Raw genomic sequence first — 24,950 nt, forward strand, 5'->3', positions numbered from 1 at the left:
ACTGGCTATCTAAAAATACATTTAATGAGACTGTTAATTTCACCCATCTGGCTTAGCATATGCATTTTTTTTCTAGTGGATCTGTAACTAAAAAACATGCCTTGTTTATGGAGATTAATGGAGTAATGAAAAACAAACAAACAAAATAGAAGTGGAGCCATTTTCCCATTTTTCTTTCTTCCTACACGAGAGGCTAAGGAAACAAAAGGCACCACCACCGTTAATTAACTCTCACTCTCTTCCCAGGAGCACAGTATTGTTTATTTTGCTCTTTTTTCTTTTTTCCAGCAATACCATAAGGTCACCATTTGTGGGCTCATCATTAAAAGAAGCAAAAAGCAGAAAGCGAGAAGGTAGCTGCCTACTGAAGGAGCTGAAGCCACATCTGACGGAAAATTTGGGAGAAAAAAGCAGGCTTATTTATTCCTTGTGAGGGGGAAAAGGCACATTAAGAAAGTCATTTTTGGTTTCAACCTTCCGAAAGGTATAATGTATCCAGAGAGGTTTGAAAAGAGGGGAAAAACATGGAAGAAGAAAATATCATTTAACCAGAAAAGGAAAGATCTTCACCAACTTTTACTAGTTTTGTTTTTTTTTTTAATAGCACATCTCTCATTTGCATTTGCATCTGATGAGCCCCAGAGGGTTCCTGAGGCTCAAAGAGGTGGCTTATTTCTCTCCCCAAAATAAACTATTTGTACTTTTCTGTCCTGTGTAGATTTTCTGACTTTATACACGTCATTTCTCTTCCTCCCTCCTCTTCTCCCCACTCCCTCCTTCTTTTTATCTCTTTCTCTGTGCGTATTTTTTAAAAACTATAATGTATACTTCCTTGAATTAAAAAAATAAGATAGGGGCCCTTTAATGAAAAACAGCAAGCATAGCTCTTAAATTCCAAAGCATCCTGGAATTGCTAAATGCCACCATTGTGTTTCTACCCTTTTCATGCTCTGCATTTTAGTCTCCAAACAAATGCTGCAAAAATATGAAGAGTTGGGGGCTTCCCTGGTAGCTCAGACAGTAAAGAATCTGCCCGCAAGGTGGGAGATGCAGGTTTCATCTCTGGGTTGAGAAGATCCCCTGGAGAAGGGAATGGCAACCCACTCCAGTATTCTTGCCTGGAGAATCCCCATGGACCGAGGAGTCTGAGGGCCTACAGTCCCTGGGGTTGGAAAGAGTCAGACACGACTGAGCAACTAACACTTTCCCTTTCAGAAACAAGCTAGAGTGACATCAGTGCAGCCAGCACCCCTCTGCATATTGTGAAGAGGAACCTTGTCTCCTACTCCACTCTCTGAAGCCTGGGGCAGGAGCCAGGCAGTGGTCCTGCAGGAACAATGCAAATGGCGTCAGCCCCAGGACGGGAGCCCAGCCTCAACCCCAGCCTCCCCCTGAGGACCACTGAGGACCCCCTGAGGCAGAACTCAGCCTCTCTGTAGCCACAGTCACCAGCTCTCACGGGCTCAGGGGTGCCCAGTCTGGCATGAAAAGAAGAAAGGGAGTCACCAGTTCTGGCCTCGGGGCATGTGTCTGGAGGGCGTGCTGGTCTCTCACCTGTCTCGCTTCCCTGGCCCTCCCTGCCGCGGAGTCCCCTGCACCTAGGCCTTTGTGTCCTTCCTCACGCCTTCCCACCATGAGCACTTCTCTGACCCAGAGCCTTCAGCTGGCTCTGCCATTCTGGCAGCCTCTTACCAGCCAGTCCCCACCATCTCTCTTCCCTGATTCCAGAGCCCCATTCAAAGGGTTTCTGAATTCAAAGGTTTCCGTCAAGAAAGGTGTGAGAGGAGAGTAAAAGAAGCAGCCGGCTCTTCAAGGATGAAAAGGTGTGCGTACTGAAATACTACCAGCCTAGCATTAGAAACAGCTAATAGGTGATTCCATGCTCTCGCAAGTGCCATTTTCCAGAGAATTGGAGCTTCCCCAGGAAACAGCACAGAGGTTGGCCAATTAGAATGGTCCCCCTGAAGTCTTGAACATGGGGTCTTGGTCGGATGTCCCCCAGAGCCTGGACTTCAGGACAGAGTGGCACGGGAGCATTCTTGGACCACACGAGGGAAAGAGGATGCAGAGCAGAGGCCCAGGAACGCCGTCGGCGGGGAGGGTTGGCCGCTACATCTGTATGCATCGCAGCTGGGTGCCCCAGGAGCACTGCCATCTGTAACTCAAAGGCATGCTGACTCCGGGAGGTGAGGAACAACTCCTGTGTTGCTTCAGAGGGGAACTACCAGTGGGGACAGCTGCATTTTATATCAGGTTAGCACATCAGCTGTCACCATGTAAGAAGACTCCCACCTCCACACCCCCTGGCACTTGGCAGACAGCAGTGTGTGGGTCGGTCTATGCTTCTCATTACAGTCGCCCCAGGGCCCAGCGCCATGCTTGGAGGTTCTCAGTACATGGGTGCCAAGTTGGGTCTGCATGAACCTTCGGGCAGTTTCATATCCAGGCACCTGTATTACCTCAGCAATGAGGTTACAGATATATGGAGGCAAGAACCCTGGGGGCTGTATTTCGGGTATTCTTTTGCAACGCGTGTCCATAGTATAAGAAGGATTCTGGTCTACTTGTACTGACAGGCAAGAGTTGGGAGACAGCATTCTGCCTGACCTGGGAAACAGGACAGTGTTTTCAGAGCCAGGATGTCACCTCCTGAGGGGGAAGCAGACTAAAAATGTGTGAGAGAAATCAGAAAAGTGTAGAGAAAAGGCAAATAAGCCATAGACTCCATCAGTCTGGATTGCTATAATGGCTTGGCTTTGAACTTGCATCTCCTGGAATTCAAACTCCCTGTTCTCTCATATCCCCAAAAGATGTTTTTAGTACTTATTAATTTGGAGTGCGTTTAATGACTCAACAAATACGGAGGGTCTTCAAAGAAAGCCTAGATTTGAAGACATCTGAGTGCTGCTGTGGAACTAGACAGGTAAGTCAATATTCTAACTTGGTAAAGATGGGTACTGATAAGGGAAAACCTACACAATGGCAAGGAGGGTGGGGGAGACGGCGCGGACTGCCTAAGGGGACAGGAACGATGATGCGAAGAGGCTGTTTGAGTTGGAACTTGAAGGCTTCTTGAAGGCAGGCAAGCTGAGAAGCACAGCTGGCGGAGATGTGTTCTTCATGGGGAGTGGTGCAGAAATGCACTACATCAGGTCATATGGAAGAAGTACTGATAGCTAAGCAGCTAACCTATGTCCAGCATCATTGCAGACACTGCGAAGTAATTGGAAGTGTCAGTGGGATACTTACACCTCTCGCATCACCCTGGACGAGCTTGCAGTCAAGCAAGTAATGGAGACACACAGAGGATCAAGGACGTGTGTCTCAAGGCGGATGAGATGAGCTTTACGTGGGCGACTCTGTCTCAGGTCCATAAGTTACCTTTCTGTCCGTGGATCTCTTTCATAGACACCATCACTTTATGAGAGTATTGCATTCTTCATTCCTATGAAACTAGACTTACCCTAGCAAATAAATTACAAATTATACCTCACACCTATGAAAATGGCTACCATCAAAACCCCAGAGAATCACAAGTGTTGGTGAGAACGTGGAAAAATTGGAACCCTTGTACACTGTTGACAGGATTGTAAGATCGTGCAGCCCTTATGGAAAATAGGATAATGGTTCCTCAAAAGATTAAATGTAGAATCATCATATGATCCAGCAAGCCCACCTCTCAGTATACAGCCTAAAGGATTGAAAGCCAAGTCCTCAAGAGATACTTGTATATTACATTCAAAGCAGCACTATTTAAAATAGTGCACTTGGGTTGGGGGAAGCAAGCCAAGTGCCCATCCACAGATGAATGAATAAACAAATGTGATCTAGACATGCAATAGAATATTATTCAGCCTTAAACAGGAAGGATATTCTGACACGGGTACAGCATGAGCAAACCTTGAGGACTTTATGTTAAGTGAGATGAACCAGTCACACAAGGACAAATACTAAATGATTCCACTCATTTGTGGTCTTGAAGAATCAAATGCATGGGCAAAGAAAGTAGAATGGTGGCCACCAGGGGGCGGGGTGGGGAATTGTGGTCTAAAGGAGTAAACTAGAAGTGTTACTGGCTCAGTCATGTCTGACTCTGCAACCCCATGGACTGTAGCCCGCCAGGCTCCTTTGTCCATGGAATTCTCCAGACAAGAGCACTGGAGTAGGTTGCCATTCCCTTCTCCAGGGGAACCTTCCCAAGTTCAGTTCAGTTCAGTCACTCAGTCGTGTCTGACTCCTTGCGACCCCATGAATCGCAGCACGCCAGGCCTCCCGGTCCAACACCAACTCCCAGAGTTCACTCAGACTCACGTCCATCGAGTCAGCGATGCCAGCCAGCCATCTCATCCTCGGTCGTCCCCTTCTCCTCCTGCCCTCAATCCCTCCCAGCATTAAGTCTTTTCCAATGAGTCAACTCTTCGCATCAGGTGGCCAAAGTACTGGACTTTCAGCTTTAGCATCGGTCCTTCCAAAGAAATCCCAGGGCTGATCTCCTTCAGAATGGACTGGCTGGATCTCCTTGCAGTCCAAGGGACTCTCAAGAGTCTTCTCCAACACCACAGTTCAAACGCATCAATTCTTCAGTGCTCAGCCTTCTTCACAGTCCAACTCTCACATCCATACATGACCATAGGAAAAACCATAGCCTTGACTAGATGGACCTTAGTCGGCAAAGTAATGTCTCTGCTTTTGAATATGCTATCTAGGTTGGTCATAACTTTTCTTCCAAGGAGTAAGCGTCTTTTAATTTCATGGCTGCAGTCACCATCTGCAGTGATTTTGGAGCCCAGAAAAATAGTCTGACACTGTTTCCGCTGTTTCCCCATCTATTTGCCATGAAGCAATGGGACCGGATGCCATGATCTTCATTTTCTGAATGTTGAGCTTTAAGCCAACTTTTTCACTCTCCTCTTTCACTTTCATCAAGAGGCTTTTTAGTTCCTCTTCACTTTCTGCCATAAGGGTGGTGTCATCTGCATATCAACCCAGGGATCAAACCCAGGTCTCCTGCATTGCAGGCATATTCTTTACTGTCTGAGCTACTAGGGAAGCCCCTCTAAATGAGTACAGAGTTTCAGTTTTGCAAGATGAGAAAGTTCTAGAGTCTTTTGTGCAACAATGTGAATGTACTTAACACCACTGATGGTGGTGGTGGTTTAATCGCTAAGTCATGTCTGACTCTTATGACCCCATGGACTGTAGCCTGGCAGGCTCCTCTGTCCACGGGATTCTCCAGGCAAGAATATTGGAGTGGGTTGCCATTTCCATCTCCAGGGGATCTTCCCAACCCAGGGATTGAACCTAGATGTCCTGCATTGCTGGCAGATTCTCTACCAACTGAGCTACGAGGGAAGCCCTTACACTTAAAAATGGTGATGATGGGGAATTTTAAATTATGTGCATTTTACCATAAACGTTTTTTAAAACTACAGTCCTTAAAGAGTGATAGTGTAAATACTTGACTTTCTTTTCTGTAGTAAGTAAGTAGAGCTCAGTCTTTTGGGACCAGCTAGGAGGTGGTGACCACTCCTGACTTCCCTGGGCAGAAAGCAGAGGACGCTCCAACTGATTGTGAGGAAGCACAAGCTCCCAGCTCTGTACCCATGCACTGTTCCCACGGCTCCTTTGAAGCGATGATCCATCTAAAATCATATGGTGTCGGTGTGGGGGGACACACTCACATCTGAAGTGCGCACGTACAGCAGCCTGGCGATGGAGTTGGCGGTGTATGTCAGGCAATGCTGCCAAGAAAATGGTGAGTCTGTCACAAAGAACGAGAAATTGCAGGCCATTGTCTGTTGCTGTCATATGTATTTTTTAGCGCCAGGAAAAAAATAATTCCACCAATTAATTCTATTTGTGGGAACTATGGGAGCTGATGTTTTTCTTTGCATTTGACCTAAGTCACTCTCACTCAAAACATGGCCCCATCTTTGTTCTATCCTGGCTCATGGGGGCCACTTGGTCAGTACTTGTCTAGGGAATGAATGAATGGAAGGTTGTGATACAAGTGACTTAAGTTATTCACACAGTTGCATTCCTTTATCTGTGCTACCACACCTGCTCGGTTCCTACATCAGGAATTTTGAGCAGCCAACATCTGATCCTTGACTCTGTTCCTATAAGCTTATCTCAGATACGAGAAATGCAATCTGATGAGGGTATTCTAGAAAAGTCTATTAGTCAACAGAACGAAACAGCTCAGGCTGACAGCTGAAGACATGATACAAACATAGGTCCTGTTGACTGGAGTTGTCCAAAGCACTCCAAAGCCAGCTAGACACCCACAGCAAAAACTTGGGAGAAAAGGTATGTGAGGACGTGGGAAGAGAAACACAGTCACACCAGTCTGACTACTCTTCTTTCTATAGATAGGGCCAGAGTAAAGATATCTAAATAATCTTTAATTATTATTTTTTTTACCCTCAAATTACAAAATCAAATTTTCTTAATTGTCTCAGGATTGTTAGAAACTGGGCATGATGTGTGACACCAGTCTCTCTCTAGGATTAGGCAGGCAGAATATCTGGTTAACTATGATTGCCCCAAGTAAGGGCAGTGTGCCAGGCAGAGATGAATTTTAACGAGGAGTGTAGGCCCTACCTCTGCAGACGGCGCCCAGTTCCCACAGATGGGACAATGCAAACTAGACATACAGGAGCTGACAGAACGGGGGTCTGAGGTTGGTTCTGGAGATTTGCCTACCCTGTCTGCCCCCATCCCTGTCCCACCTGCTCCTGCACCTCAGGAAGTGGCAGGGAGAGGTGGGATGCAGGTGGCCCCGTGCCTGGGGGGGCAGAGGCCCCTCAGGGTATGCTCACTGGTGCTGATGTGAGCAGACTTGGCACCAGCAGGGCCCACCTGGCTGGCTGGGCACCAGCAGTGAGCCTCGAAGCGGCAAACCCAGCTTCGCGGCCCCTCTCCCCCAAGGCACGGGGCAGCTGCATGCGTTTTTGTGCTGCCACGTGGCAGCTCCCCAGCACCACAGCCCATCAAGTCTCAAGGTTCAGGGGCTCATGATTTGGGTTTTTAATGAGCTCCCTTTCTAGGCCTCCACGGAGAATAAAATCATTCCACATTCTTTAAACGAAACTTCTGAGCTGTAAAAATAACACAAAAACATTCTTTATTGAGAGTATTTGCTTTAAAAAGAATGTTTTGTGAAAAATGATTCATTCCTGCTCCCAATCAGCAAAACTATATTTAAGCATATCCAAAATCTCATGAAACTAGTTTTCAGGTGGATGTTGTCTTCGTCCATTTAGCCTACACCTTCCAATATTCATCTCCTTCTTCTGTTCACCCAACTCGGGGGGTCAACTCCAACATCTCCCAGAAGACCCATGAAGACCAAGTAATAACAGATTAACACGTACACAGCAGCAGTGATTCTCAGCTGGGGGGAGTTTGGCCTCCTGGGGGACACTTGGTAATGTCTGGAGACATTTTTGGTTGTTACACTTGAGGGAGTGCAGGGGCATGGGAGGAGACAGAGTGCCACTGATATCTACTGGGCAGAGATCAGAAATGCAGCTGCTGCTGCTGCTGCTAAGTCACTTCAGTCATGTACGACTCTGTGCGACCCCAGAGACAGCAGCCCAACAGGCTCCCCCATCCCTGGGATTCTCCAGGCAAGAACACTGGAGTGGGTTGCCATTTCCTTCTCCAAGAAATGCAGCTAATCATCCTATAATGCACAGGACAGAGCCTTCACAACAAAGAATTATCCAGTCCTGAACAGCAGCAGTGCCCAGACTGAGAAATGCTGTATACATAGCGTTTACTAAGTGCCAGTATTCTAAGTATAAATTCATTTAAACCAACAGTAGGAGAGACAGACTCCTGTGTGTCATTCCCATTTTGCAGATGAGGAAACTAAGGCTCAGAGAAATGAAGTGTCTTGCCTAAGATCACATAGCTAGAAAGTACTAAGTTAAAACTGGAACCAGGGGCTCCCCTGGTAGCTCAGTAGTAAAGAATCCACCTGACAATGCAGGAGACATGGGTTTATTCCCTGATCCAGGAAGATTCCACAAGCCTCGGAGCAACTACGCCTAGGCACCAGAACTACTGAGCCTGTGTGCCGTAGAGCCTGGGAGCTGCAGCTGCTGAGCCTGTGTGCTCTAGAGCCCACGCTCTGCAACAAGAGAAGCCACTGCCAAGGAAAAGCCTGCACACTGCATCTGGAAATTAGCCCCCAATCACCGCAACTAGAGAAAAGCGTGTGCAGCAACGAAGACCCAGCACAGCCAAAAGTAAATATTAATAAATAAAATTAGGAAAAAAATCAATCCCAGTGTCACTTCCTCCAGGAAGCCTACCCTGAACACCCTAGACTTCTAAGTAGAACTGACCGCTCTCTTTGTGCAGTTGTCAATTACTCCCATAGCGTTTATTTTTAAAAATACATTACGATTTTTCTTTGCTTTCAAGTCTGTCCTTCACAGGCAGAAATCTTGAATTATTTTACTTAACTCTGCAGTCTAGCCAAGTAACTGAGCAGTCACTCAGCAAATATCAAATGAACCAAAGATGAAATATCCTTTATGGTTTGAATTCTTTCAAGATGGGGTGAGGGTGAGTCACTATCTGCAAAGAGAATCTATTCCACTGGACGCTCCCATTTTTAGAAAGTTCTTAAGTGAAGCAGAAATCAGTTTCTGCATTGCCTTGCCTCAAGGGTCTGATCGTACGCCCAGGAACACCACAGGCTCTCACTAGTCACTAAAATAGTTCTCATCACCCTCCTTATCATTTCCTTCCCCAGGCTGCACACTTCCAGCTTCTCTCCTCTTCCCAACAGACACTGTTTCCTGACCCCTCAGTCTAACAGTGTGTACTTAATTACGATGCAAACCATAATGGCAATGGACTTAAGCTGGCCACATTTGGGGAATATACACAGACTCCTGGAATGGCGCTTGGAAATACTTCAAGTCAGGGGGTCTCAAGTTCAAGTGCCCAAGGGCCCAGGCAGGTGAGATCCATGATGGAGGTAGACAGGAAGTGCTCAGCTAGAGGCAGGAGGGGCTGCAGATGGACAAAACCCGTCTGTGCCAACCACTCACCTCTGAGCTCGCTGCCGCTCAGGAATTGAGGCCCAGTATCGCCAGATCTTTGGATATTTTGACAAAAGCTAGAAATTTGTATTTTTATATGTTATTAGAAACTGGAACTAATTTTTTTTTTAATTGACAACAATGTGTATGCCAGAGTAACCACACCTGGGGGTGAGGTCTGGCTGTCGGCTGTTTGTTTCTGGCCTTGGCTTTACATAAAGACGTGCTCAAGTGATTCCTAAATTTAAGTTTTTCTATTTAGTGTCACAAATGTGCACAGGTACATCGAGAGTGCTGGACATACAAGGGCAGAATTTAAATTTGAAATTAAGCTAGAACACTAGTGTTAAAAATAACTTCAAGGCATAAATCACTAAAGAAGGTGAAGGAAAGCAGAAAAACAGGGACCTTTCTAACCAATGTCCAAAGACAAGGCATGGACTCAATTACCTGTCACCAAGCTCAGCTCCAACAAGGCCTGGAACAAGCTTCGATGCTTGGCTCTCAGCTCCTTCTCCCAGGGGAAGGCTCTACACGTCGAGGGCCGCCCATATCTAAGTTTCAGGTCCAGGTAGGAATTTCGGAGGTTGCCTACAGGAAAGGGAAGCCCCAGGTACCGTTAGAGGGAAGGGCTTGCTCCCTAAATCCCTTCCTCTAAGATGAACCAGAAATAAGGCGTCAGACTTAAGCTTACTAGATATTGGTTTGGATACATCAGGGATTTGAAATTGGCTACGATGCCTCTGCCTCGAGGTCACAGATTCAAAGCCTCGTCCAAGGGAAATGTGCCAAAGTTGCTGATAGCTGTTGAATAATTCTACAGAATGAGCAGCTGGCCTCGGATGCGTCCCCAAGAGGCCAATATCTAGGCCATTTTGTTGGCAGTGTGAGTCGAGGAGCAAAGCCCAGGGACCCCAGGGAATTGAGGCAGCAGAAGACGTTAGAAAAGTCCTCCCAATGCCACCACACAGATCAGCATGCAAGACCGGCCTTCTGACTCCGGGTATCTCTCCTGAAATTACATCAGCTATCAAAATCAGTTTCTTTCCTGTTTGGGATATTACTATTCTATATATCTTCCCCCTCTTCTGACAGCATCATATTTTCTGGATGATTCAGCGGTGAAAGCGGCAGCTGGGGGACCAGTATAGCCTATTCTTAAATTAAATTGCAGAAGTGCTGCCTTTCCACACTTACCTATCATCATCTCTAATCACTTCCCAAGACCATTTTATGTGAACCCTATCAGAATGGGGTATTGTGCAAGAGGCATCTATCCCTCCATGGTCTGAAATGGGAAGTTCAGCTCTGGGGAGGTGCGATATCTTGGCGAGACTGAAATACTCAATTTGCTTTTGCTGATGGCAAAGGTCCCACAGGAATTTCTCTTCCAGAAGGAACATATGTGACTAACTGTAGTGCCACCATACCATGCAAGAAGATCTATAGCCAGAGAAATTTGTAAGTGCTAGGTCCAAGCTGGAATGTTGGAAGACGAGACGAGTTTTATAACAGGTACACCCTCCATATGAATGAAAGGATGTCCATGCAGATATGGGCAGGCATGAAAACACTCTATTTGAAATTCATTCTTTCTGTTGAAAAATCACCAATGTCTTCCAGAATGAGTCAATTTCAAGGATTAAAATAAAATAAAACCCAGCCCCTGACAACAAAGCCATTGTTCAACATTTCTGAAAGCTAATATTCAGATATTAATGGCCCAAGACAAAAGTGCACCGATGGGGAAACATTTCTAATGATTAATTTATTTTCCAATTCATTTTTATTTTCTTAGACTGGCCTAAGATCACATTATGGATGGGAATAATACAATTTGAGGCTCAAAACACTCTCATTTATATTCTTAAACTAAATTACAGCTGCTTGAAGCTATGAGGCAGCCTTGGGTTCCTGCTGAGTGTTGGTCTTGTTGGGATCTAGGTAGAAGGCACACTTTCATTTGCATCAATCTATATGAGGTCATATTTGTCCCCACTGATCAAGTCACATGTGTTCTATTTCAGCCTCCTGGGGAAGAAGCTTTCTCAGGCTCAGATGGTAAAGAATCCACCTGTAATGAGGGAGACCTGGGTTCGATCCCTGGGTCAGGAAGATACCCTGGAGAAGGGAATGGCAATCCACTCCGGTATTCTTGCCTGGAGAATCCCTGGTGGGCCCCAATCCATAGGGTTGCAAAAAGTCAGACATGACTGAGTGACTAACACACTCACAGAAAGAAGCCAAATATGTTGATACAAATGCCCAGAGCTAAAACTTGCTCTCCTTAAGTTTAGTACGTACATGCTTCTTGTCTCCTGTCCCCCTGCTGCACCGTAGATGTGTACACAGACACTATTTCTTGAACTTCTGCACACCTTTCGTAATATAACTTGATTTGTTGAGAAAGTTGCTTCTCAAGGAGGGGATTGAAAATCTGCAAAAGGGCAAGAAAACGAAAGGAACAACACTGTCATCAAATGCCCGTGGATACCTACGCTGGATTTCCTTCTCCCAGTGAGAGCCCCAAGTTGGCTTGTTTGTACACAGATCATCTTCTCTGGATTCTCGAAAGCAGGGTGTTACTAGGGATTGAAGGGCATGCCAGCTCTGACCGCTTCCCTCCGGCTTCTTTTTGTAGCATCTTCTCGTCTGCAGAGCTTCTTAAATGTTAGGATTTCCCAGAGACCAGATCTCCGTGCTCTCTTCTTCCCCACTGCGGCATTCTATCCCCAGAGATCACAGTCATCTCCCCAGAGTTCCCAAAGGGCACCAAGTCTAACCGTGACACACCTGCTCCCTGGCAGCCCTCCTCTCCTTTGCTTCAGCTTGGAAGGCTCCTGTTCAACTTCTAAGAGTTAGATCCAAGGTCATCACTTCAGGGCTGCCTCCCTAGCAGCCCATCCACCTTCACATGAGTACCCAAGCAGATGAGCCCGCCTCAGCACTCCCAAACACCGTGCTCACATCTGAATGAAAGCATGGACCCCATTCTTTCATAACTTAACTGTTTAAGACCCAGGCAGGAAACAAAACAAAACAAAAAAAGACCCAGGCAGGGAGCTCCTCAAGACCAGAGGTCTTATCTCAACTCAGTGGTTTTCAAAATGAGGGTTGCAACCCATTATCAGAGGGTCATGACATTATTCCAGTGCTTTGTAACTAGCAGTGATTTTGGTTTTTATGAAGCAGAATACAAAATATTATAGTACACTGAACACACCAAGGGTCTGTGTTCTTGGTAAAATTCTTCTTTCAGTTTTGTGTTTATACATTTATGTGTGTGTATTATGTACATGCATATATATATATATATATACACACACGTAGGTACTGTATATGTATGAGTATGTATGTATTGCTCATGCTTTTAAAGCAGATTTTTTTTAATTGTAGATCACCTTCAAAAAAGAGTTTGGAAGTCACCACCTTAATTCATCTTGGATGCCTCAGCATCTTGTACAGAGCCTGGCACATAGTAGGTGCTTAAGAAGCACTGGTTGCACAAATGAACAAAAAAATTTCATTTTTTTCCTCTTCTAGAGATTTCTCAGCAGGGGCTCAAAGATGACCCATGGGCAATAATGTGCTCCATTTTTCCTAACTGATTTTACCTAGTAACTCCTGATTTTCCCAGGACAAACTCCACAAGGTCACGGGAATGAAAAAAATTCCTTTTTCAGGTATCCAGCGATCTCCTTACCAAAGCACAAAAAGCAACCAGGGTGAAGTTTCCCATGGGGGGCAGCCCTCCTCTAGCTGTTAGCCCTGCTGGAGCTGGCCTGGAGACTTGGACAATTCGATTCCATTTGCGGGTGGGTGTTGGACTTGAGAATTCAATTCTGACTACAGGGCCCTCTGTGATCTCTGCCACCGCCGTTCACCCCACCCAGTACGAGCTGAAGGCCTGTTTCTGGAGAAAGCGGTCTGCAGAACCAAGAGTCTAATTTGCTGAGTGTCTCCTCTTCTGATGCTTTAAATAATATCACATAAAAGAAGTTTTACCAAATAACTAAGCTTCTCTCCTTTCATTAGCTTAATCAGTGGAGAGGCAACAGCCTGATAAAAATCGACTCTATAATTAAGCTACTAGTTATTAAAACAGAGGAAGTAAATGGTTTCCATTTTATGAGTACTAAATGAACCAAACGTTAACAAAAATCTATTATTGTGTTTGCAGGGGGGAAAAGCCTCAATATTAATCATGTTTGGTGACAGAGCCGATGCGAGGTCTGGCATGGATAAATCTTTTGTTTGCACTGGACTGAGTTCCACGTCCCTGAGCCACCCGCCCATCACCCATAAGCACCAGAATACGCCTTGCTCCCCTGGGCTCACCTGTGCAGGGTGCAGAGCGTGGAGGCGATAGTACTTCAGGGGTCCAAAAAACCCTTCAACGCCGGCCACGTACCTGCTCCCTCCAATAATGAAGTACCCAGAGGTGTCATTATAATGAAAATCCTCACGGAAACTAGAAGAGTACAAAGGATTAAGAAAGCTTTCAACAGATTTTTTTAAAGACCTTTTCACTGACCCTCCTTGACTTAAAACCCCAAATTTCCACAAACCCTTTACTCTGAATTCAAGAAGATGAGATGATGGTGGGGTCAGGCAAGCTTGAGCTAAGATCCCATCTCTGCTATTTACCAGCTGTGTGACCTTGGATCAGTTGCTTAGCCTCTCTGAGACTGAGGTTTCTCATTAGTAAAAATGATAATTCCTCTCTTACTGGGTTGGTAAAAGGATTAGGTAGATGCAAAGACAAAACATACAGCATCTATTAATAGCTAAGTGCCTTGCCCACCATAAATATTCAATGCAAGTGAAAGAAAAAGTGGTAGTCACTCAGTCATATCCAACTCTTTGCAACCCTATGGACTGTAGCCCACCAGACTCCTCTGTCCAGGGAATTCTCCAGGCAAGAATGCTGGAATAGGTAGTCATTCCCTTCTTCAGAGAAGCTTCCTGACCCAGGGATCAAATCAGGGTCTTCTGAATTGCAGGCAGATTCTTTACTGAAAACATACAGTGTCTATTAATAGCAAAGTGCCTTGCCCACCATAAATATTTAATACATGCCAACTATTGATATTGGTGAAACTGTTTAGAATCACTGGATTTATGTGTAATTGCTAATCTTAAATAGAAATATTTTACTCTAAAAGAAAAAAAGAAAATTTGTTGAGTAGACAGAAGGTTAATGTGGGAAAAATGAAAACACACCCTATTAGATAAGAACCAAGGTCAAATTCAGAGTGAGGAGAAGGAGGCCATAGCAAGGTCAAAAGACTTGGCCAAAGATAAGAGGTCAGCACAGATGACGTGTTGGAAGTCCACTCTGTCTTGAAAGACTCAGAGGATCAGGAAGGAAAATGGAAGAGGAAAATGGGTTGACATGAATAAAATGTACAAAGCTGTTCTTGGCAGCATTGCTTACATCCACCAAAGACTGGAAAAGTCCAGGTGTCTGTCAGTGAGGACTGGTACCCACACCATTCAATGGGTCTTAAGCATGAGCTCTTTCATTATAGTTTAAAAAAGAACAAAAAGCTCTGGAGAAATATCTAAAATACACTGTTAAGTGAAAAAGATAAAAATGTAAGGGCAGAGCAATACATATACATTTTATCCAAGGAAGAGAAGAGTGGATGTTTTTGTATCTGCATTTACAAAAACTCTGGAGAGAGATATATATGTAAGAAACTAATAAAAGTATTTTCCCCTGGCATGAGGGTTAAGGGATGGAGTGGATGGGGGCAGAGATAGAAGCAAAACATCTAACTATAGACCTTTCCACATAGTTTTGGCTTTTCTACCACGTGCATTTACTACCAATTGAGAAAGTAAAATAGGTGTGGGTGGACAAGGTGCTATAGGAGCACATGTGAACAGCAAGAGGGGGTCAAGACAGGCATCAAGTGAGAAGCCAGGCAGAGATGAAAGAGCCAGGGAGTGCAGAGGGCAGATGGCAGCAGAAGGGAAGGGCACAGCTCATCAGGCAGGCTGCCAGGAGCAAGGGGCCAGGGTGAAGCAGGCGGGACAGAGCAGCCACCAGTGGTTGGGGCAGAAGCCAGGCAACCTGGGGTCATCCCAGGAGAGAGGAAGGGCTGACTGTCAGCCAGAAACCAGACCCTGAGCAGGTACTCCTGGCTGGAAGGAAGACACAGAGGTGAAGAAATGGGCACTGACATCATCACCCTATGGCGGCCAGAGGGAATACTTAGAAATCAGCTTTCTGATTTGTAAAGGCAACCAATGAGGAAAAAAAAAAAAAGCTTTTTGCCTGCTATTTCTTTTTCCAGAATCTTAGGCTTGAAGGGCCCGGGGAAGATGATGATCTCTTCTTCTTCTTCTTTTTAAAGGCAGGACCACAAAGTTATTATCTCTGAGAGAGGCGAATTGATTCTGCTTCTTAAGACCTTTGAAAGATTTGAACACTCCAACTACCCTCATGAGGAGGTAATACCAGCACTTGGTGGACACAAAGCAACACTTTTGAAGTAGAAGTTCTCGACAGAACTCTGCTTAACCAACTCACCAGCTCACCTCGTGGCCAGTCCTCAACATAATGGATACTAGCCAGCTGAGGTTACTCTCTGGAACCCTCGTATTCTCATTTTTAAATGAGGACAATATTAGTACCTATCTACAGGTGGCACTAGTGGTAAAGAATGTGGCAGTGCAGGAGCCATTAGAGGTGTGGGTTCAATGTTGGGTCAGGAAGATCCCCTGGAGGAAGGCATGGCAACCCACACCGTATTCTTACCTGGAGAATCCCCATGGACACAGGAGCCTGGCAGGCCACAGTCCATAGGGTCGCACAGAGTTGGACACAACTCAAGTGACTTGGCATGCACACACACACAAGGTCACTGGGAGAAATTAGCACTTAAACAAAGCATTTATAACAATGCCTGGCACATAGTAGGCACCATAACTGTTAACTATAGTTATTATTATTAACTTAGTCCACCCTACTACTTTTGCTGCCATTTGTTGAGTTGTATGTTTACCAAGAGTAAGATGTGAAAAAGTGATAGTCGCTCAGTCATGTCTGACTCTGGGACCCCATGAACGGTAGCCCACGAGGCCCCTCTGTCCATGGGGTTTCCCAGCCAAGAAAACTGGAGTGGGTTGCCGTTTCCTCCTCCAGGGGTCAAACCCTTGTCTCTCACACTGCAAGCAGATCAAACCCTTGTCTCCTTGTTCCTGACCCATGGATCAAACCCTTGTTTCCTGCTCTGCAAGCAGATTCTTTACCGTCCAAGCCAACAGGGAAGCCCCTCACTCCCTTTTACTTCTTTCATGCTTACTAAGAATAAGATGTGTTTGTTCCCAAACCTGTTTGGTCATTGTAACCCTACAATGTAATTAAATCTTACGTAATCCCGAAAGCATGGAAAAGAAAGAGATGTTCATTCTTTAAAAATTAAGTTGAATATTTTGGGTAGACTCAGTAAAGAATGGTTACTAAAAAAGCTCTTATGGAATTAGGACAGCTGGAAAAGGCTGGGAAAAGAAACTGAAGAAATCTTGATGAATTTTGGGCTTCAATGGTTTCACAAGTGTCTTTGTTTTCTTTCCATTTGGAAGAAACAGAAATTGGTTACCGTTTATGCCAGAAAGATCACAAGAAACTCCAATCAGTAGATCCATACTCAAAGGCAAGGCTGTAACTAGAAAGACTGGCAAATGAATGTACATATCCATTGTTTCAATTAAAATAAAATGCTTATCGAATATTTGTATGGATTTTTGCTTTAACTGAATTCTCAATTAATCAATAAATTACTTTGTCCCTATGGTACTAGCTTGTAATTTTTTGTCATTATTATAATACAACTAATAGATCCTTTCAGTTCCATCTCTCTCCACATTTTTCTTCTCTAACATTCTCAGTGGCTGCATCAAGATTGTAAGAAATTCCTTGCACTGTGCATTGTTTGATGGTCATCAATTTTGCTGACATAAAAGCTGAGCTAGATGGTTCGAAAGCCCAAGCCTGTCCCTTCTGCACGCAAGCATCAGACAGACTGGCAAGCTATCTCTACTCTTATCTGGACATCGGAGAATGCTCTGGTTTATTACTGTGAAGGACCCGGCAGTGGGAAAGGATTGCCTCCATTGTTAAACTGGCTTCGCTCAAATCTAGGGAACAGCTTTGGCTCGAGGGTTCTGTAGCAGGGGAACTTAGAGCCTCAAATGAGCCTCTTACTCCTTACAGTAATTGTCATCTTAAGTGTCACTTCCTCATGACCTGGTCTAAATTCTGGCCCCTTTGTGGTCCTCTGAAGCCAAAAACCTCCTTATTTCCTTCCCTGCATTTATCACAATTTGGAATTTTAAATTTATTTGTGAATATATTTGTTTAAAATCTGTCTTCCCCATGCTAGAATTTTTAGCTCCATGAAGGCAGGGATGGATTGTATTCTTGTTCATTGTTTTATTCCCAGTGTTCAGCACTGTGTCAGGCATGCAGTAAACATGTTGGATGAATGAATATATCCTGGATGGATAAACGGATGGATGAATGAATTCAACAGCAGACAGCTCTGCAATTGTCACTGCAGCCTTTCATGCAGTGCAGCACCGTACTTCTCAGCACTTAATTACTGATCTTCCTACACCACTTTTGTAGGATAACAGCTATCACTATGTTTACATTATGAGAACAAATAAAAGGAGGATTAAGAGACTTTCCTTGAAACACCTATAAACACCTGAAATATTTGAGGTGTAGTATACTGACTTGGCCCATTCTGAAATCTCTCTGGTGAATGAGATTTCAAAAATATCTAACCACAGGAATCCCAGGTGGGCCAAGATTAACTCTTTAGTTGTTCCATTGATGGTGGTGGTAGTGGGGGTACTCCAGGAGTATAGGATGAGCAGCTGAGATGGTGGTGAGGGGCAGTCTTGGGCCTGGATACTGCCAGTATCCCCAGGTAAGGAACCATGTCAAAGCTTTCACTGGGATGTTGAGTTGGTATGTATCTGAACATCAGTCTTGAACTCTAGAATCCTATATGATCATACTGGTTCTGTCTTTACTTAAAATGTTGTTATTTTTTGAATGTTCCTAGTGGTCCAGTACGGAGAAGGCAATGGCACCCCACTCCAGTACTCTTGCCTGGAAAATCCTATGGACGGAGGAGCCTGGTAGGCTGCAGTCCATGGGGTCTCTAAGAGTCGGACATGACTGAGCGACTTCACTTTCACGCATTAGAGAAGGAAATGGCAACCCACTCCAGTATTCTTGCCTGGAGAATCCCAGGGACAGTGGAGCCTGATGGGCTGCCGTCTATGGGGTTGCACAGAGTCGGACACGACTGAAGCGACTTAGCAGCAGCAGCAGCAGCAGTGGTCCAGTGGCTAAGACTCCGAATTTCCACCGTGGAAGGCCTGGGGTCAGTCCCTGGTCGGGGACCTAGATCTCACATGTAGCAACTAAAAAGATCCCACGTGCCACAACTAAGACTCAGCACAGCCAAATAAACACAAATAAATATTAAAGAAAAATTTGTTACTTTTTGCATCAAGGATTCTTTACATTAATCCTGATTTTTAAAACACTGTTAAATGTTATTTATTATGAAGATTGTTGAACTGAATTGTGCCCCCTGTAAAAAGCATATGTTGAATCTGAACCCCCAGGATGGATAGGACCTTATTTGGATATAGGGTCATTACAGATATAGTTAGCTAAAATGAGATCATGCTAGAATAGGGTGGACTTTAATCCAGTGTGACTGGTAAACCTTAGAAAAAGGGGAAATTTGGACAAAGACAGACACGCAGGGAAAATGTCATGTGAGGATTGGAGTTATGCTGCCACAAGCCAAGGAACTATCAGAAGCTGGAGAGAAGCTTAGAACAGCTCTTTCCCTAGAGCCTGCAGAGAGAGCGCGGCTCTGCCAACACCTAGATCTTGGCCCTCCAACCTCTAGAAGTGAGAGGCAATACATTTCTCTTGCTTAAAGAGGTGATGCTAGAGGTAAAGAACCCTCCTGCCAATGCAGGAGACATAAGAGACACAGGTTCCATCCCTGAGTTGGGAAGATCCCCTGGAGGAGGGCATGGCAACCCACTCCAGTATTCTTGCCTGGAGAATCCCATGGACAGAGGAGCCTGGTGGGCTATAGTCCAGGGGGTCACAGAGAGTCAGAAATGACTGAAGTGGCTCTTTGGGCTCAGCGGCAGAAGCAAGATGAAGGGAACGTCATCGTTTGGAAAGCGTCGGAATAAGACGCACACGCTGTGCCGCTGCTGTGGCTCTAAGGCCTACCTTCAGAAGCCGACCTGTGGCGAGTGTGGCTACCCTGCCAAGCGAGAGAGAGAGTGTAATTGGGGTGCTAAAGCTAAAAGACGAAATACCACCGGGACTGGTCGAATGAGGCACCTAAAAATTGTAGACCGCAGATTCAGGCATGGATTCCGTGAAGGGACAACAGCTAAACCCAAGCGAGCGGCTGCTGCAGCATCCAGTTCATCTTAAGGATTTCAACGATTAGTCGCACGATAAATATTCTGGCTTTTAAAATTAAAAAAAAAAAAAGAAATGACTGAAGTGACTTAGGACAAGTCATTCAGTTTGTGGCACTGTGTTCTGGCAGCCTTGGCAAAATAATATAATCACTAAGTTTTGGGGGGCTTGCTTAAATTTTATGTGGAAGGTGCCCTTCTCGCCTTACCCTGGTCCTAGCACTGGATCTTACTGTGATTCACTCCACTCGTGTCAGAAGCTACATTTTTGTGGATTTAAGAAGAAAGGAAGCCCTGACACAGAAAGAAAAAAAAGAAAAGCTTATGAAATTCAACTGGTTGTCCAAAGTGTTTGAGGTTGGAGATGGGTGTCAGGGGAGAAAGGGCAGGTATTATTTTAGACTTTATATCCTGAAATGCAAACCCTTAGTTTCTGGGTCAGGACTTCCCTGGTGGTCCAGTGGTTGAGAATCCAACTGCCAACGCAAAGGACACAGGTTTGCTCCCAGGTCCAGGAAGATTCCACACGCCACAGGCAACCGTGCGCCGCAGCTTTTGAGCCCGTGCATCCTAGAGCCTGTATTCCACAACAGGAGTGGCCACCGAGGTGAGAAGGCCGGGCGCTGCAACTAGAGAGGAGCCCCCGCTCGCCGTAACTAGAGAACGTCCACGCAGCCACGAGGACCCAGCACAGCCAAAAATAAATAAAGAAATTTAAAAAACCATTTCTGGGGCAGAAGAGGGCACTGGAAGACATTTCCAAAGGGGCCACACATCATTTGTTTCTCCAGAGTAAACTCCCTGCCCTTCCTATTCTCAAAGACTTCATAGAAGAGCCCGTGGTCACCCATTATATAACAAAATTCCTATCTGTTGAATTCTTCCTGACTGGTCTAAATCCACCTGGTGCCCTTGAGACTTCTGTTCTGTCCTAAGATCTCGGCTTCTGTGCTTCAATACTGCCATCCAGTCACCCCTGACTTTCTCTTTGTAAGCTAAGGAATACCACTGCTTTAGCCTCTCTCAGTTCAGTTCAGTTCAGTTCAGTCGCTCAGTCGTGTCCGACTCTGCAACCCTATGAATCGCAGCATGCCAGGCCTCCCTGTGCATACCATCTCCTGGAGTTCACTCAGACTCACATCCATCGAGTCAGTGATGCCATCCAGCCATCTCATCCTCGGTCGTCCCCTTTTCCTCCTGCCGTCAATCCCTCCCAGCATCAGAGTCTTTTCCAATGAGTCAACTCTTCGCATGAAGTGGCCAAAGTACTGGAGTTTCAGCTTTAGCATCAGTCCTTCCAAAGAAATCCCAGGGTTGATCTCTTTCAGAATTGACTGGTTGGATGTCCTTGCAGTCCAAGGGACTCTCAAGAGTCTTCTCCAACACCACAGTTCAAAAGCATCAATTCTTCGGCACTCAGCCTTCTTCACAGTCCAACTCTCACATCCATACATGATCACAGGAAAAACCATAGCCTTGACTAGACGGACCTTAGTTGGCAAAGTAATGTCTCTGCTTTTGCATATACTATCTAGGTTGGTCATAACTTTTCTTCCAAGGAGTAAGCGTCTTTTAATTTCATGGCTGCAGTCACCATCTGCAGTGATTTTGGAGCCCCAAAAAATAAAGTCTGACACTGTTTCCATCCATTAATCTGGTCATGGACATAAGAATTGTTGTATGTGCCCAGGTCCTGACATAGTTGTTTGATTTAAATGTAAAGAGAAATAGTGGGGGAGGAAAGTGGACTGTGTGCTCCCTACTCTGCTGACATCACCCCTCTTTGCTTTCCTTCCTTTAGTAATTGGTTTCCAAGAAAATTTGGACTGCTTAGGGACTCTGAGTGAACAGAGCCTGTTTGGAAAGACAGTTTTATGCTTGGTGTTGTGAGATGACTAAAAGATGAAGGAATCAACCACTTTGCCACCCCCCAGCCAAAGTGCCCAACAGTCCTGATTTTCTCCTTTTTTCTTTTGGCCACATAGCACAGCATGTGGGATTTTAATTCCCAGATGAAGGACTGATTCTGTGCCCAGTGCAGAGGAAGTCCAGAGGCCTAACCACTGGAGTGCCAGGGAATTCCTCTGGTAAGTTTTAAAAAATTATACATTCAAAGCTACTAATTTGTGTTTCTGTTTTATACACACACACACATACACACATACAGGGGCTTCCCAGGTGGCTCAGTGGTAAAGAATCCGCCTGCCAAGGCAGGAGACATAGGTTCAATCTCTGGATCGGGAAGATCCCATGAAGGAGGGCATGGCAACCCATTCCAGTATTCTTGCCTGAAAAATCCCATGGACAAAGGAGCCTGGTGGGCTACAGTCCATGGGGTCGCAAAAGAGTTGGACATGACTGAGCAACTGAACAAACTATTTCTGTCTCCAGATCTCACTGTAAATTCTTCCTTGCATGACACCATAATGAGGTATCCTGAGTTCCTAAAGAACTCATGCCCCAGGGATCTACCACCCTAAAACCCACTCTTAATCAGGAATGCAGAAGCAAGTTAAAATTATGACATACAAGGAAAAAGACCCAATTCTCAGTTTCTTTAACTCTTGTAGAGAATGATTATATCAAGATGAAAAGTTAGCCCAATATCAATAGTTACATACATTTCAAATTTAGATTATAAACATAAATATGAAGGCTGTCTGCTTTTATGTTTTACACTAAGTCAAAGTTATCAACTCCTCCCAGTAAGCAACATTAATACTTTGATTTGTTTTCTAGAATCCTTTGTAAACGATAATTTTCAAAGAACACGAATTATGCAGTACTGTAAAAGGAAGAATTTACAATGAGATCTGGAGACAGAACTAGTTTCTCTCGCTTGGGAAAAAACAAAAAGAAGGTTGTGGGGAAAACAAGGAGAGTTTGTGGGCATTTAAAAAAGAGAAAAAAAAAAAAAGGTACAAAGATTAACTTCAAGGCAGACTAGTTACCATTCGTGCTTGGAAAAGCTGAATCGGATGGGGTAGGAATAACATTAGGGTGCAGGGCTAACACAGGAAGGTTCCTTTAGCCCTCATCCAGAAAATTTTGACACAAATGAAAAGCCACACTTACCTAATGGTCTGATTATGGTAGTCTTTCAAATCCTGCCCAGTGCTGGTGGTTACTACTATCTATGTTGGGAGAGATACACAAGGATTAGTAATGCCTCCAGACCCCACACCATAAATACAGTCCTGGGGATGAGTTACCCATAAAATATGCTTCATAGTCTTTTGTTTGATCAGTTTCTGCAAAAATCAAAATAGTAGTTTACCAACACTGTGTATATTTTGAGACTTAAGAAATTTAATTTCTCCAAATGACTTGAGATGATAAAAATATCTATAATGTAGTTTCCCCCAGGGGGTTGCGGACACTTCTAAACTTTGAGTCAAAAGATTCTTTTGGTGAATTTGTGCTTGAAAGCTTGTTGCATAGAAAGACAAAGAAAGGTGTAAGACACTTCCCCAGCACTAAGAATCGTCACCATCACTTCAGTGGTGACAATGTTTTCATCGTGAGTGTTGTTGGCTGTCATGCATTCTTCTCGTGGCTGGACTACAACATAAACCCTTAAGGTTAGAGGGCTCTTTGACTCCCCGGTGCTACCACAGAGCAAGTGTTCAGAAAACACATTCTGGCTTAACTAGATTCTCAAAGATGTAGCTCCAACACCATGTCTCTGAAAGAAAAGCTAACCCAGAAAAAACAGTCCAATTCAGCCATAGACACTGTGTTGTTTCAGAGAAAAAAATGACTCAGACCGATTGTCTTTCTAAACCAACCATTTACTTTAGGCCAATGTGTCCATTTAGTCAAAGTAATGAATACAGTGGTCTTACCACAGAGCTGGATTTTGTGTAGAAAAACAGTGAGTATTATTTTGGAACCTAGGGGTATCAAGGAGAGCAGATGGGATGCAAAGATAAAAGGGCACTTGGTGAATGTCTACTAAAAAAAATCTAGCTTTTTTTTCCTTTCTACTCCATCTGGTCTTCCTAACTCTTCTCTCCTGCTTTACCCAATCATGTACTCTGCCATTAGTTAAAGGATTACTTTGATTTACTCCTCTGTTTAAAAAACTTCAATGACACCATGCTGTATGGCAAGAAGAAATTGGAAGTGAGCATCCAATGATGGGCTAAAATATCCCCTCTGTTTCTCCATTTAAACTCTGTCCCCCATCTGTAGGAACCTTCTTTAGGAAACCTTCCCTGAGCATCCCAGCATGAAGTTGGATGTCTCTCTTCTGTGAATGAATATGAATCATTTGGCAATTAGGCTCACCTTAAGACACCCCTTACCTGCTCTATGTGACTTCCATAAATAGTCTCTAAGCTCCTTGATCATAGTGCCTGGCATACAGCAGGTATAAAATAAGATCTGTGATTTGCTCTGACGATTTGATACCTAAGTGATATGAGGCACTGAGCTGACCTTAAGAGAAAGCAGCAACCAAGCTATAATGCCATCATAATCTTCATGCAAATGAGACACTAAAACTCAGACCGCAGCAATGTCACCTAACAACATTAAGGAAAAAAATATACAAAAAATGCCAGCTAATATCTTACAGACTCTCCTCAGTTAAGCTACAAGGACTGACCCAATTTCTCTTCTCTTCAGAGAAAGGACATGTGATAAACCTAACCACCAAGGGAAGTCTGTGTATTCTCTAACACAGAAGACAAACAAAACGTCTTTTTCAGTTTCATTTTCAGAAAATCACCAATCAGTAAGAAAAGCTGATAAGAAAGTAACCAGAAAAAAGGCAGTACACCAATATCATATATAACAACATAAAGGAATGGAATTATCTTCAATAATAACAAGAGATTTGCCATAATCCATAAAATCTGTGTTATAAGTGCTTGAAACTGCTATGTGCAGTGTTTCATAGTACAAAGTAGATAAAGAACGTCCACCTCACCAGAATTATCACTCAGGTTTGTTGGTTATTATTTGTTTAATGTCAAACACAAGCAATTGTTTTCATTGCCAAAAACAGTCAAACCATTTCTTGGCTGAGCTAACCAATAAATTTCCTATAAAAAAGTTGTAGATTTGATAACACTATATAAATATGCCAAGGCTGTTTTACCATTTATCTCCTCAAAGCCTATTTTGCTAGGAAAAAAGGCTTGAATTGCTCAGATAATTGTGGTTATATAACTAGATGTATTATTCATTCACAATATAGTCGAAAAAAGCACTTTAAAAGTTAATTAAATGGGATAGAATGCTTATGATTTAAGATTCCAACCATAAAATTTTTATTTAAAAAAAGTGTTATGGTTGTAAAAGTTTATCAGCTACCACAAATTTGTTTTTGCAGATTTCTTAGCTCCCTGACTTTACAGCAATGCTTAAAGTTAAGTGACGGTGCTGATATGATTCATGATGGAA

At 44.2% G+C, this 24,950-nt stretch overlaps 1 protein-coding gene across 1 annotated transcript in view; it reads right to left on the reverse strand.

Annotated features, from left to right (window-relative positions):
• Window positions 1-24,950, reverse strand: part of SEL1L3 (SEL1L family member 3) — a 109,931-nt gene that overhangs the window by 52,135 nt on the left and 32,846 nt on the right. The window contains exons 6-9 of the mRNA XM_052642011.1: window positions 22,617-22,675; window positions 13,398-13,530; window positions 11,364-11,496; window positions 9,510-9,650 (exon numbers count right to left, since the gene is read on the reverse strand). Of these exons, the coding sequence (XP_052497971.1) occupies window positions 9,510-9,650; window positions 11,364-11,496; window positions 13,398-13,530; window positions 22,617-22,675 (466 nt within the window). The remainder of the gene's footprint in view (window positions 1-9,509; window positions 9,651-11,363; window positions 11,497-13,397; window positions 13,531-22,616; window positions 22,676-24,950) is intronic.

The sequence above is a fragment of the Budorcas taxicolor genome, chromosome 6 (genome assembly GCF_023091745.1).
Source record: "Budorcas taxicolor isolate Tak-1 chromosome 6, Takin1.1, whole genome shotgun sequence".
Taxonomy (NCBI): domain Eukaryota; kingdom Metazoa; phylum Chordata; class Mammalia; order Artiodactyla; family Bovidae; genus Budorcas; species Budorcas taxicolor.